Source organism: Camelus ferus, chromosome 15 (genome assembly GCF_009834535.1).
Source record: "Camelus ferus isolate YT-003-E chromosome 15, BCGSAC_Cfer_1.0, whole genome shotgun sequence".
NCBI classification, from domain to species: domain Eukaryota; kingdom Metazoa; phylum Chordata; class Mammalia; order Artiodactyla; family Camelidae; genus Camelus; species Camelus ferus.
Window position 1 is genome coordinate 2,165,400 of NC_045710.1, and position 13,582 is coordinate 2,178,981.

At 55.2% G+C, this 13,582-nt stretch overlaps 1 protein-coding gene across 1 annotated transcript in view; it reads left to right on the plus strand.

Annotated features, from left to right (window-relative positions):
- Window positions 1-13,582, plus strand: part of DCDC2C (doublecortin domain containing 2C) — an 80,323-nt gene that overhangs the window by 21,897 nt on the left and 44,844 nt on the right. The window contains 5 exon segments of the mRNA XM_032496962.1: window positions 3-79; window positions 3,294-3,360; window positions 3,362-3,423; window positions 7,771-7,908; window positions 10,634-10,676. Of these exon segments, the coding sequence (XP_032352853.1) occupies window positions 3-79; window positions 3,294-3,360; window positions 3,362-3,423; window positions 7,771-7,908; window positions 10,634-10,676 (387 nt within the window).

Below are 13,582 nucleotides of genomic sequence, written 5' to 3' on the forward strand. Positions count from 1 at the left end.
AGATCAAACCGGTGGTGCATTGCAACATCAACGTGCCTTCCAGGTGGCAGACGGTTCACCGTCTGTCCCGACAAATAAAGTGAGTACCAGCCGCTACTTCCCTGAGCGCCTTACAGACGTCACCCCCCCTCCTCCCTCTCCCCTCCTCCCCCCTCCCTCCTCCTCCCCCCTCCCTCTGAGTGCTGTTCCTTCCCTTCTTCCCTGTGATCCGGCCTTTCAGGGGCTGCAGATTCTTCCTCTCTTGAACCTTGGTTTTGGAAAAGCAATCTGATTGCCCCCCCCGCAGTTCACCGTTCATGTGGGGGCGGTGGAAGCACACAGTGTAGCCTTGGCTTTTAATTGATTTTTGGTAATCTGGTCACTGCGGCTGCTGCGGGTGGAAAGGAAACGTAGAAGTTAGGTTCCCACCGCGAGCTCTCACTGCCAAAGCCCTGTGGGGACACACACCCTCGGTAGGGCCCCCCAGGACCGGGATGCCCGGATTCCTGGCTGCCCCAGGGAGCTGCTGACGGGGCTGGCGTGGAGGGGCAGTGCAGCCTGTCTGTCCAGGTTAATCGGGACCCCTTTGTGGGCCCACCTGCTGTGCATTTGGGGTTGCAGAAGGAGAACATACTTGACCCAGACGAAGCACTGGTTCAAATCCCGCCTTTCACCTTGTTGGCTCTGTGACCGGCACATGCACCCTCTCTGCGAACTGGCGTCCTCAGTTTGTAACAGGACGGTGACATCCACCAGCAAGGATGTGAAGGTTCACTGGGGCTGCTCCCAGGAAGCCCTGCCCAGTGCTCGTCAAGGGCGGCCGTTCCCCCAAATCCTTCTTACGTGGTGGTGTTCTGTTACTTTATGGCAGAGAAGCGGGGGTGCCTGATGTGACGTTACCCGGCTCTGCTCCCAGTGGGAGGAATTTCAGTGACTTTTCGGGGTTGTGGGCTCCGTGTCCGAGGGGCACCAGCAGCCGGCAGTCCCAGCCTCACTTGGCCGGGGTCACGTCTGCCACATTGGGATGAGTGGTCCCTCATGCCCCACTGCCCAGCAGAGGACCGAGGACCCTGCCAGACCCAGCGGAGCCCCAGATGGAAAGCCCAGGATGGAGGAAACACGACCTGTTTATTAGCTAAGCTGCTCCTTCCACTTTCCTTCCAAACCCCACCATCATTCTTTAACACACCTCTCCTTGAACTTCTGCAGGGGGGCCACCGTACACATCCGAGATCTTTCCGCTGTGCCTTTTATATAACTGAGAGCTGTTTTGAAATAATGAGAAACACAGTGTCCCTAAATGTGTGAAGGGCACCCTTTTGTGAAGAATGGATGGAAATCTCAGGGAACATTATTGGCTTGTGGGTCCTTCCTGGCGGAGACGCATACCCAGGAGATACGTATTTTTTCTTTTTGGTATGACCCAAGATGTCAATGGTTCTCACTTATTTTGATAGATTTTTTTTCTGTTATAAACTGGTCAGTCTTAAGACATGTGCCCCATTCTTTACGTTGGTGTGCTAGAAATTCCACTAGGTGGACCCAAACATCCATCCAAATGCAGGGTCTTTTCTACCAAGAAGAGGCCTGATCATGTTTGCTTGGAGACCTTGTAACTTAAAGATGAAGTGGTTAGGAGGGCTCTCCTGAGCTCACAGCAGTGTGCCTGTTTCCCCGCCCTCAGGATGAGAATGCATAGTAAGTATCTTAAAAAAACTTGGATAAAAATACAAGTGGCCTTGTTTCAGCACTTCTCTCTGTGTTATTGCTAGTCATCTGTGTTTGGAAAGACTTTGGCGCAGACCACGCAGCAGCACCATTAGGTGGGGCGTGGCCAGCCTCCCGTGCGGCGGTGACAGCCCCGGGGGTGCCTGTGCTCGGCCCGCACGGAGCTTCCCTTTTGGGGTTTGTTTTGGGGCGGTATTTAAATATGGAGAAAGGTCGCCTCTGGGTTGATTGCAGGCCTTTTGCCACAAAGCCTCGGCTGAGAAAATGGATTCTCTTTATTGTGTACAAACGTGTTAAATTAAAATTTATATTCACTCTGATAAAAGATGTATTTCTCCAATATTATTTGCATTTAAAGAAAAACAGTGACAATAAAGCAAGTCGTCACAAACGGTAGAGCAACACATTGCAGCCCAGTGGGGTCCAGCTGAGCTCCTGCAGCCTTACATGTGTGTCTCACGGTGTCGTAATGTGAGTCACAGGAGTCTGGGGCTGTTGCCAAGTGGCTGTGCCCAAGTGGTGCGGCCTCGCAACGCCAGAGAACTAGTAACTGCGCTGGGTTCTGTGCCGGCCGCACCCCTGTCCCCCTGCGAGAGTGAAGCCAGCAGCGCCTGTCATCTTTCCCAGGATGCACGTAACCGCCTTTGGGACCCTGTCTTGGGACAGTGGGAAGGGACGGTAGCTGCATTTAAACTATTATTTATTGACTTACTTAATTTTTTTATGGAGGTGTAGTTGACGTATAGCGTGCTAGTTCCCGGTGCACGGCAAGGGGACTCAGTCACACATGATGCGTGTATGTTATACACGTATTTTTCATCATAGGCTTTTGCAAGATACTGAGCACCGATCCCTGTGCTGCACAGTAGGACCCTGCAGTTCGTGTGTTGTGCATACAGCAGTGGTGTAGCTGTTAATCCCAGACTCCCAATTTATCCCTCCCCCCACTTTCCCCTTTAGAAACCATAGTTTGTTTTCTGTCTGTGAGTCTGTTTCTCTTTTGTAAATAAGCTCCTTTGCATCGTTTTTTAGGTTCTACGTAAAAGTGGTACCACGTATGTGTCTTTCTCTGTCTGACTTACTCCACTTAGTATGATCATCTCGAGGTCCACTCACGTTGCTGCGAGTGGCATTATTTCACCCTCTTTATGGCTGAGTAGTACTCACTGTGTGTATATGTATGTACATGCACCGCATCTTCCTCACCCAGTCATCTGTCGATGGGCATTTAGGTGCTTCCGTATCCTGGTTAACAGCTGCATTTTTATAGGCAGAACATCCCCGTTTGTTTTCCAGCTGGTCACAGTTTTCATCTGTGTTACCTGCTGTCACGGAGGTGTATTTTAAAAAGGATATTGTTTAGTCCTGTTCCTCTGGGTGTTTCATATCCTATGAAGCCATGTCCCCAGCGCTCCTGTTCCGTTGCTGGCTCTGAGTGCCCGGGCGGCTGGTGGCCGTCCTCTCTGGGGTGGGATGTGGGCCCCGAGGGGCTGTCACGGCTCTCTAATTACATGCCTCTCTTGAATTCCCAGAGTTTTCCCCAAAGCGTGAGGCACTAATGATGGCTTTTCCTTTTATTCTTGCAGTGTTTTCACAAATGGAAGATTATTTATCCCACCTGTGAAAATTATTATCCCCAAATTCAGCCTGACTGGAGTGGAATTGCGTGCTGGCCACTATCGGAGAGAAAGTCTTTCCTCTGGGAGGCGTTCGAAAGTAAGGTTCTCGCTCGGCTGTGGGGACCCGGGTCTGGGGGCTTGTTTTGTGCTTTTCAAGGAGGATTTCCTGCCTGAACCAGCAAGGTCTGAAATGATTCATGGTTCACTCTGATTTTATTTGTTCAACAAAGTTACTGAGCATCTGCCCTGCGCTCGGCGTGGTGACTACAGCTGACAAGGGGGCTTGGTGTGCAGCGGGCGTGGGGTGGGGCTGGCGGCCATGACCATGAGCGAGTATGGCGTTTTGGGGGAAATTCTCCATCGTTCCCTGCATACAACTGAGTGTTACTGCGAGGATGCAGTAGACCAGGAAGGTCCTAGAGCCAGGCCGTGGGGTCCTGGGCTGGAGGGTGGGACGTGAGAGGCGGGGTGGTGGGGGGACAAGGTCCTGAGCAGATGGACGGCGCTGTGACCTGGAAGATGGACGCTGGGGAGGGGAGAGGAGAGCAGGGCAGTGAACAGGAGGACCGGGGTTTGCCGAGCAGCGCTGAGCCCAGTTGGACCGGACGCCGGGATCTGCAGTGGCAGCTGCAGGGCTGCGGGGTCCTCGGGCGAGACGGGCAGGTGGATGGAGTCGTCCATGGCTGCGTGTGGGCAGGGACCAGCAGGGGAGAGGTTCCGTGTGCACAGGGGTTTAAGGGGGAGCTGGCTGTGGGGGACAGCAGGGGGTCAGACCACGGGCCTGGCTGTGGGGGTCTCGGAGGCAGCAGTGGGGAGCGGCATGGATGTGAGGCTGTAGCGGGAGGTTAAGACCTGGCGTCGGGGACAGCGCTGGGGTGACGAGCAGGCCGAGCCCTGCCGTGGGAGGGTGTTGAGAAAATGCAGAGAAGACAGTCTTGGTCTTTAAAGGTGAGGACTCAGGAAACGTGGCTTGAGGCTGAAGGGTCATCTTTATGCACAGCGGTGGTCCCCGATGGCAGGCGCTGCGGGGGAAGAGCGAAGATGTTACTCCTTTTCACTTTGTTGTCAACTAACTCCCTCGGGGGTAAATTAAAACATAAAAGATGGATCTCCCAAGAGTTGTGTTACTGGCAACCCCAGCGGACGCACTTACTGGTGATAAGACGTAAGTGCTGGGAGCCTCAGGGCCCGGGCTGGCTGCTGGCCTGGCGAGCGTGGTGAGGAATGGTGACCACAGACGTTCCAGGAAGGTGGGCGTCTGTACGATCAGTACCGTAAGTGCCCGAGTCCAGAATGCGGTTGTAAATATTAGTGTTTCACTCCTGAAGAAACAGGGACAATCGTGTGCAGCAGATACAAGTGTGCATATTTTTGAAAGAAGCCAGAAACAGTGGAATTAATCATAAGTGTCACATATAAAATCGTAAGTGTCACGTGGTGGCGAAAGTAAGAGAAAAATCCTCGTGAGGGAGAGGCGAGCAGGCAAGTAAGGTACTTAGAGGGAAAATAGGACACTGGATCAGTAACTTTATTTCTTTTTCCCCTGGACTTAAGTTAGTTCTCTGCGGCTGAGTTCAGGGAGAGTGCAGAAGCTGCAGACAGGGAGAAAGCTGAGAGAGCGCACGCGGTGAGCCGGGCAGTCATGTGACGCGCACACTGGGGCTTTTTAACGTCAATATACATGTTGGTTTGAATGGAGCCTAGATCTAATGTTTAATATACGTTTGAAAAGTCGTTTGTATCCATCTGTGTTTATCCTTCCTTAGATAATGTTAACGTGCTTCAGGGGAGGGTTCTGTTACACCTTTTTCTCGTGTCGATTGGAAATTTAGTCAAATTGTCAGTGGTGTTAAAATTAGTTAATTTATTGGATAGTTTTGAGCTTTCAGGAATATGTATTTATACATCATATTTATATATTCCAGAGAAATCTTTAAGTGAAGTTGTGTGTGGGTCTCTGTGTGCAGGATTATTGCTGATCTCGGTGTTAGAAAATGTGCTTCTCACAGACATTTTGCGGATTACGTGGTGGGCACGATGCTGACCACGGGGGGCCGGCCTGTGCCGCTCACCCCGGGAGCTTGCGGCAGACAGGGCGGGATCAGTCAGTCGTTGCAGCGGAGGGCAGACTGTCTAGGAGAGGAGACCCCCCCGGCTTGGAGTCAAGGAACATGGCAGAGGAGAGGGTCGGCATGAGAAAGGGCAGGAGTCGAGGTCGGGCGGGCTGGGGGCCTGGGAGGAGAGGCCGGCTGTCCCGGAGGTGGGCACCGCCCCAGATGTGCATCCCAGGTGCCTCTCTGGCCTCACCCTGGTCCTGCCCTGGTTGGGAAAGGCAGTGTTACGGGAACTACCTGGGCGTGAGACTGGCCAGGTGCTGTCCAGGAAGGGAAAGGCGTCAGCCTGGGGAGGGAAATGAGAATGAAAGAGGGTGAACTGGCCGAGGTCCTGTGGCCTTGGGCTCCTTCCATGTTACCTGCTGGAAGAGAAGGGTGGTGCGTGGCCCCTGGGCTGTCCTGAGACTCAAGCACAACTACTTTCCTTCTCCGCGTCCAGTTCAGTCCGCACTGTCAGGCGTGTGTGGGGCGCGTGCCCTGGACCTAACTGTCCGTCCTGAGCTTTTGCACCACCTGTGGGCTCTTCCCGTTGGAGGCCTTCCCTCTTTCTGTGAATCTGTGACATCAGCTTCATTATTTCTACGTGTATTTCTTGCTACTTCTACTATAGCTTGGTCTGGGGGTTCTTATTATCCGGGAGTTGGCACTGCTCCTCATTTTTATTTCTTAACTTTTATGTATCCTGTTACCACTCCCTCCTGCTTCCTGGGAGAATTCCTCTGTCCACCTTCCAGACAGTAACCTGCACAGCCTAGTGCTGCTGCTGCTGCGGGGGTCTCGCACGCCCTCCCCCACCGGTGCCCTGCCGTCTAGCCCTGGTGCCCGGGCTCTGGGAGCACGTGGTCAGTCCCGCTGTCTCCCGGGGCCTCTCGCTGCCGAGGGCATCTGCAGCGCCCTGACTTACTCCTGGGGACACTGGTGTCATCTGTCAGCCCTCCGGGGATGGGCCCTGATTGCCCCCAGGTGATGGCAGAAGAACAGAACTCCCAGCACCGCTTTTCTCTGGGAAGCCCGTGTTCCACGTCGCAGCCACCGGCCCCCGCACAGCGTGGCTCTCCGTGGTGTCCCACGAGTCTCCGGTCTGGAAGCTCTCCTCCGCAGGCCTCCAGGGTTGATCCAAGGCGGCAGTTCTCGGAGCTGCACTTGTTAGAGGTGGACTAGCCCTAGACTCACTGCATCAGAAACTCCGGGGCCACGGTCCAGCCAGCCGTCCGGGTGACTGACTCAGGCTGAGGTTTGGGGGTGCTCAGCAGAGGGGGTGAGTCCTGTGGGGCCCACCTGTTCCTTCTCTTCCCTCCACGTCCACACCCACTGCTGTAATTGACCACGAGGTACTCCTGCGACAGCTTGTCTCCTCCCACAGGTGACATCCCATCCATAAGGGGCAGCTTACCGTGGCTGAAACCCAGTGCCTATCCCACACTGCCATGCAGCCTCCACTCACTCTGACCAAATCGATGGTAAACTCCTCCCCCCAGGTTTCCAGGCTCTAGGATTCAACGTTATAAGCTCTAAGTTTGCGTTTCACCCTTCCATGACAGTCAACCCCTGCGTTCTGGCTTTTTGCAGAGGCCCCTTCTGCTATCCCAAGGATTCATGCCATCTTCACATGAGGAACTCCTACCCACCCTTCGAAGCCCACTGCACATTCTCCCACCTTAGTGAAGCTTGCCTTTAATCCTTCTCTTCCTTGAACGCCAGCACTTTGCCCTTCTCTGGTCATGTTTGTCTTTATGAAGGTTTTTGTGCATTTCCTGACTTTGGGGAAGCTGTGACTTTCCTCTTTGTGTTTTCATCCAAGGCGATGCCTACCTGAGTGTCTAGTTCATAACAGATGCTCAGCATTGAATGAATTGAGTAGTTTCTTAAATAAATGAACTGGTGAATTAAAACTTGCCAAAAAGAGCGCAGAATAAAACATAGACAAATATTAGTCTTTTGGTGCTTATAAAAAGGCATAATATTTGCTAATAAATGCCAGTTTGTTTTCTAAGTATTGTTATAACATGGATAAGCCAATTTGTATCAATTTTAGCTATTATCAGTTAAAATTAATTGAACACCAACCAACAGCTTAAAATGTTCTCAAGGGTCCCTGAGCACTTGTACATAATTAAAGACTTACTTTAATTAAGAAACCTGAAAATGGAGAGCGAGCCTGGCCCGGGAGAGCCGCCCCGCGGGCCCGGCCGGCCCGTCTGTACGGCGTCTGCTCACGGAGCGTCAGCTCTCCCGCGGCCCACGCGCTGGCCGTGCTACGCGCACAACACGCCCAGCCCGGCGTCACTGCTGTCGGAGCCCCAGCTCGCTGCTTCTTTCTTCGTCCGCAGGTTGTTTACGATGAACGGGCATCTTCTGGACGACTCGAAGGACTTGCAGGACAACCACTTCTACGTGGCGGCAGGACTGGAGACGTTCAAACACTTCCCTTACTGGAAGTGCCCAAGGGTCCCTGGCGACGTCCAGCAGTGAGCACACGGCCCCTCCCCCTCTCGCCCGTAAATCCCCCTCTTTCGCTGCCCAGCGTCTCTCCCCGGTGTGGCCACTTCTGTCTGCCGTTCACTCTTATTTCGTAAGTGGTGCAATTTTGGGTTCTCGCAATCTAGGTGTGGAGGAACCGCTGCTGTTTGATACGTTCACAAGGACCACGAGGTCCTGTATTAAGTCCCTCGTCTTCCTCTGGGGTTACGGGGGTCGTCGAGGTCAAGAGTCTAAATGTGCAAGATGGAGCCCGCCCCAGGCGCCGTCTTGGGAGCCCACGCTCCACCTGGCACAGTTTTGTTTTCTCAATTCCGCGCGCTTTTCCTTTTCTAAAACACAGGGTTTGTGCAGGGCGGCAGTCTCTGCTGGTGAACAAAGCAGTGACTTCTGGGGTGGATCTTGGACCTGGCTGATGGGGCGCCGCACGGCGTGTGCGGTTGTGGCCATGAAGGGGTGGCTGGGAGGAAGCTGAGCCGTGGGTGGGGGCTCCGGTCCCTTCGCCCCGCGGCTTGCGTCTGGAGTCGGGCGGACAGGCGCCCGTAGCTGAGCTGTCGCGCTCCCTTGTGGACTCGTGCCTGGGGACGCCTGGCGGTTTTATCCTGAGGCAGAGGAGCCCAGCGCTGGGGCTCCGACGTGTGTCCGTGCCCTGCGCTGACGTCACGCAGAAGGAGGGGCTCCGCGTCTGCAGAAAGCCCCGCTCAGGTTCGCCTGCCTCGAGCTCGCGAGGCAAGGTGGTCTGGCTGCACTCCCGGGGCAGCCGCCCTCGACGCCTCCTTTTGCTCCTCAGGTTGTGTTTGTGTGTGAAAGCAGAGGGCCCCCCACCGCGAAGGCCTGTGGGTCTGTGCGTCCAACCCCTCCCCACTTTCCTGCTGTGTCGGCCGGGCGGAGAGCGCTCTACGGGCCTGGGGCCCCGGCGCCACGCTCCCGGCGGGCTCCTGTGTGTCTGCTGCTGGGTGTCAGGGCTGGGCCGGGCTCAGCGGTGGCTCGGGAGGGCGGCTGACCTGCGGGACTGGAGTGCAGAGGCACGTCCTGATCCACGTGCTCAGTTTTGGTCCCAAACAAGGGCCCCGGGATCAGGGCTGAGGCTGGGTTTGCTGCCCTGGGGTCAGCTAAGAAGGCCGGCGTGGGGCCTGGGAGGACGGCAGGCCCTCAGACGCTGGGGTGTCGGGAGCGTGGACGCCGGACGCACGTAGCCCGGCCCTCCTTCATGAGACCGTCGGGTGCGGTTTTAAGGTTCCGGTTTCCAGGGTTGCTGAGATGAGCGGTTTCTGGAGCTGACCTGGGAGGTCTCGTGGCCACCCTTGGTTGCTTAGCCCCTGGCTGGGTTTGAACCATGCTCGGTGTCGGGAGCTTTTCGGGGGCTGCTCGCCAGGAACCTCCCCATAGCTGCTTCTCCGTCACATTTTAACGGTCTCTGTGTTGAGCAAAGAACAGAGGTGCCCGTTTTCATCTCACTGTGGGGCAAGCAGGTGGCTTCAGCCTTGCAGGTGAGGGGCCTCCACCCCACCCCCGAGGTCCCCTGCACGGAGCCCCTTTTGGGAAACTTGAGGTGCCCTCGCGGGAGCAGTGTCTGGCGGACCTCATGCCTCTCCCGGCTCGTTTACTGTTAGGGTTTCTGCTTCCAGGCAGAGAACGGCTTCCTTTGTCCCTTTCGGATCGTGACCCTCCAGGCAGGTGGTTAGGTTAGGGTCCTGCTTGCGCGCCTGCCAAGCCTGGGTATTTCCTGATTTTGTTGATTCCTTAATCCATCACAGCTGGTCCTGGCAGCCTGGGGGTGGCAAGATGGGGGGAGCTGTTGAACTGCGCTGAATAGCTCTCTCTGCTGTGTCCCCTGCGCCCTGCACGAGTTCCTTTGTCTTTTAACGTGTTTTGTTTTCTCCTGTCATCGTTCACATGTTGCACCCTGGCCGGGGTCTGTTGGTTGCTTAAATATCTTTCTCCCTTGCCCAGGAGGTTGGGTGTGGATGAGGAGTTTCCGCAGAGTTGCTGAGAGACTGAAGTCCACTCACCCTTGGGGAAGTAGACCCAGGGGTGCTTTTCTGCTGGAGAACCGCGTGGTGGGGGGCCCTTCCACACAGGCAGAGGAACAGCTGGAGTAAAGCTGGACGAAGAGTTGGAAGCAGGCCTGCAGGCCCGCGGTTGTCAGCAGAGAAGGAGAAGAGGGCAGGGTAGGCGGCCCAGAGCTCTGACGGGCCAGGACGAGGACGGACCGGGTTTGGATTGGATTTTAGTCTCAGTTCTTCTGCTGATGAGCTGTGGGGCCTGAGTGAACCCGTGGGTTCTGGGTTCTCCGAGAGCAGCGACGTGAGGGCTCCACACATCATGGCAAGGGCTGTGTGCAGAAGCCGTTGTCTGTGAGCGTGGCTGACCAGCTGTCAGAAACTTTAAATGTCGGAACCCCCCACCCCACTGCCCCCAGGATCATATAAAAGCTTTAGGGCAGAAGGTGCCTGCAGACACGCAGCCTCGGGGGCAGACTCCCCCCCCCCCAAGTGAGAGGCTCTCAGGGAAGGAACGTGAGCAGACTGCCTTGGGGCCCCTTCTCTCGGGAGCCTGGGGGCCACCCCGGTGTGGGCTTGTGTCCTTTGGAGACCCTGAGCGCCCTGCTCTTGACCGGTGCCTCCTGAGGTCACCGCAACAGCCTGCATTTTTCTTGCAGAGATTTTGGCCTAGTTCTAAACATCTCAAGCTGGACTGTCTTTTGTTTTTCAGAAAGTACACAGACATTGAGAAATATTCACGAAGAAAGAAAAAAGTAAGTACATCTGCCAAGGGGACGGTGAGGAGCGTGGTGGCCCCTGGTGTCCTTTGGCACCGACAGGGACCCGTCATGGGACGGCTCCTCGTCGTAGAAGGGGCTTCTCAGCCCCGCGTGGGGCGCCAGGCTTCCTACTGTGGGCGAGGGAGCAAGGGACGACTTTGCTCAGAGTCCGGGGCTGGGAGGTTCTTCGGCGTGAATGGTGCAGCCTTGAAACCCCGTGCGTTAGTGGTTCTGGAAGCTTCCGCGCACACAGGTGACGGCCCCCGTCTGCCGAACACCGCCGCGTGCTTCTGCTGCTCCTCCTTCACCATGTCGTCCTGTGCCTTTGGCTCTATCGGTAGGGATGGAATTTTCTTTTCCTTTATGTTCATTCTCTTGGGTCTAAAATCGGAGCACGTCTGTTCTGATACTGTCTGCATTTCCTTCTGTTTTCTGGGAGCTCAGTCACTGGGAAGTTAACCAGCTTTGATGAGGACACTGAATACTTTGAAATCTTTAGACAGAATGATCACAAACGGCATAAACCACAATGCAAAAAATGTGCTATTTTAGAAAAATTAAGCCTATCATTGACATTCTCATATGAAGTAAGTGTGACCAGAGCACACGGGAGCAGGTGCTCCAGAAAACAAAGTCCTGGAAGATGATGAAGGCGTTGGCTCAACGAAGCCTGCTGAGGGTTTTACGGCGCTTGCTGTCCCTCGGGTGAAGGTCAGCCTGACGCGTTTGTCTCAGAGCCAAGTGCTGAGGGCGGAGTGGCTCGGGCAGAGCGCGTGCTTGGCACGCACGAGGCCCTGCGTTCAACCCCCAGTGCCACCATTAAAAAAAAAAAGAACCGAGTGCTGAGAAAGCCGTCACCCCAGCTGCCAATGCGCGTGGGGCTGAGCGCGGGAAGTGCTCCCCTCGCTGGCGTCCTTGGGCGGCGGGAGGCTGGACCTCGGGATTGTTCACGGCAACTGCGTTGCAGTCAGTATGTTTGTTTCTTTCTTTACTTGTTCCCGATTTTCCCCTTCTAACCGGTTAACTTCTCTCATCTGTCTTCTGTGTGAACCACCTCAACATCCTTTTGCAAAGTGGGGAGGAAATTTAAAAATCAGGGCTGGAAACCCAGGTGGCCCCTACCCGGGGACGTCACCCGCAGCACGTGGGGGGCTGTGTGCACCCTCGGTGACCCTCGTGCTCGAGGGTGTCGGGTGGGGAGAGGGGCAGGTCTCTGTGAGACCCAGTGCCGAGTCCTGTTTTAATCTGCACGTGGTTTTTTGTTTTTAATTGGAGTATAGTTGATTCACAGTGTTTGTGAATTTCTGGTGTACATACATTGGTTCAGTTATGTTTATATTCCTTTTCATGCTTTTTCATTATAGGCTATTACAAGGTGTTGAATATGGTTCCCTGTGCCATATTTTTTGTCTTTTTAAAAAAGAAATTATATTTTACTTGTATCCCCCTTCAGAGAGGCCCTGGGGATTGAACCCAGGACCTTGTGCATGCCAAGCACACCCTCTAACACTGAGCTATACCCTCACCCCTCCATATTTTTTTAAATGTACCTACAGTACAAAGCAGAGACTCTTTTCTGGACCCTTCAGTGAGCACGTCCCAAGCACACACAGAGCTTTTGACCCACAGACTCTCAGAGTTGACTGAGCACATCTGCTGATTATCCAGTGGCCCCGGCCACTTCGTGTGTGAGACAGAGATGAGCTGCGTGTGCGTCTCTGCTGGTGGAGAAGGCAGACACGTCTCACCTGGTCAGCGGTCAGCGAAATACACTCTCCAACTGAGCCCATGCCTGGACTGTCACCCCTGATTCCACCAGCATCACCGCTCCCCGCCCGTCCAGTTCTGCAGTCCCTCTGCCGTTAGGCTTTCAGACGCACCCCAGTCTCCCCCTCCACAGTGCCCGGAGTCGGGGAGACCCTGGTGCCCGTGGTGGGAACGTGGGTTGCAGGTGGTGGGCTGGGAGGCAGGTGGGGATGGTCATGGCTGGTGGGGCAGGGAAACACTATTCATGGGGATCTGCCTTCAGCAAGGGAGTGACATGAACAGACGTGCACCCCAGAATCACTGCGGGTGATGGAGTGAAATGTACGGACTCCAAATGGGAAGCTGGGGCTGGTGGTCACTGTCTCCCTCCATGTGGTCTCAGGGTCCCTGGAGGTGGAGGAGGAGACTCTGCCTGGCGGAGGAGCGCAGCAAGCTTATATTCACTTTCCATGCCCCCCGGGAGGGGCTTTGTGGCCACACTCATTTGCATTTCATTACCAGGACAGGTGCGCAAGGATTCCCTTCCGGGCTCCAGGCAGGAAAGCGCCCGCCTGGGGACGTGCGGAGCAGCCTGGGAGAGAACCCCGGGGCTGCTGGCCGAGCGCGGTCGCTTTCTCCGGCTTTCCTCGTGGCATGGACAAGCCCGTGTGTCTTTGAGTTGGAAGTGGGTCAGGGGAGCCAGGCTCAGGATGTCAAGTTTTGGGAGCATTCAAGTAATTTATTTCTGTTAGCTATCCTCTTCCTTATGTTCTGGTGTGATATTGATAATGTCTGTGTCTAAATAGCCCCCGGAGGGCTTTTTCAGGAAGGAGGAAAAAGCACCTCTAGGTAAGAAGCAGCATCAGGACGTGGTTCAAGTGGCGGCCTGACTTCCTTCTTAGCGGCAGGTGAAGTAACCACGCGTCTTAGGGTTTCTGGCATCTTGATTCAAGGAAATGGGAAGGAAAGTAACGGGAAGGAGCCAGGGCAGATCTCGATGGCTGTGGAGCGCGAGGAGGCGGGAGAAGCTGGGAGACTGCGGGTTTCCCTGGGGGCGGGTTAGGGGTGGCAGCTGCCGGCCGGGGCGCAGGAGCGGAGGCCCCGGCGGGGGAGGGAGGAGCAGGAGGACTTCGGTGTCGGCGGTGGTGTTGGTT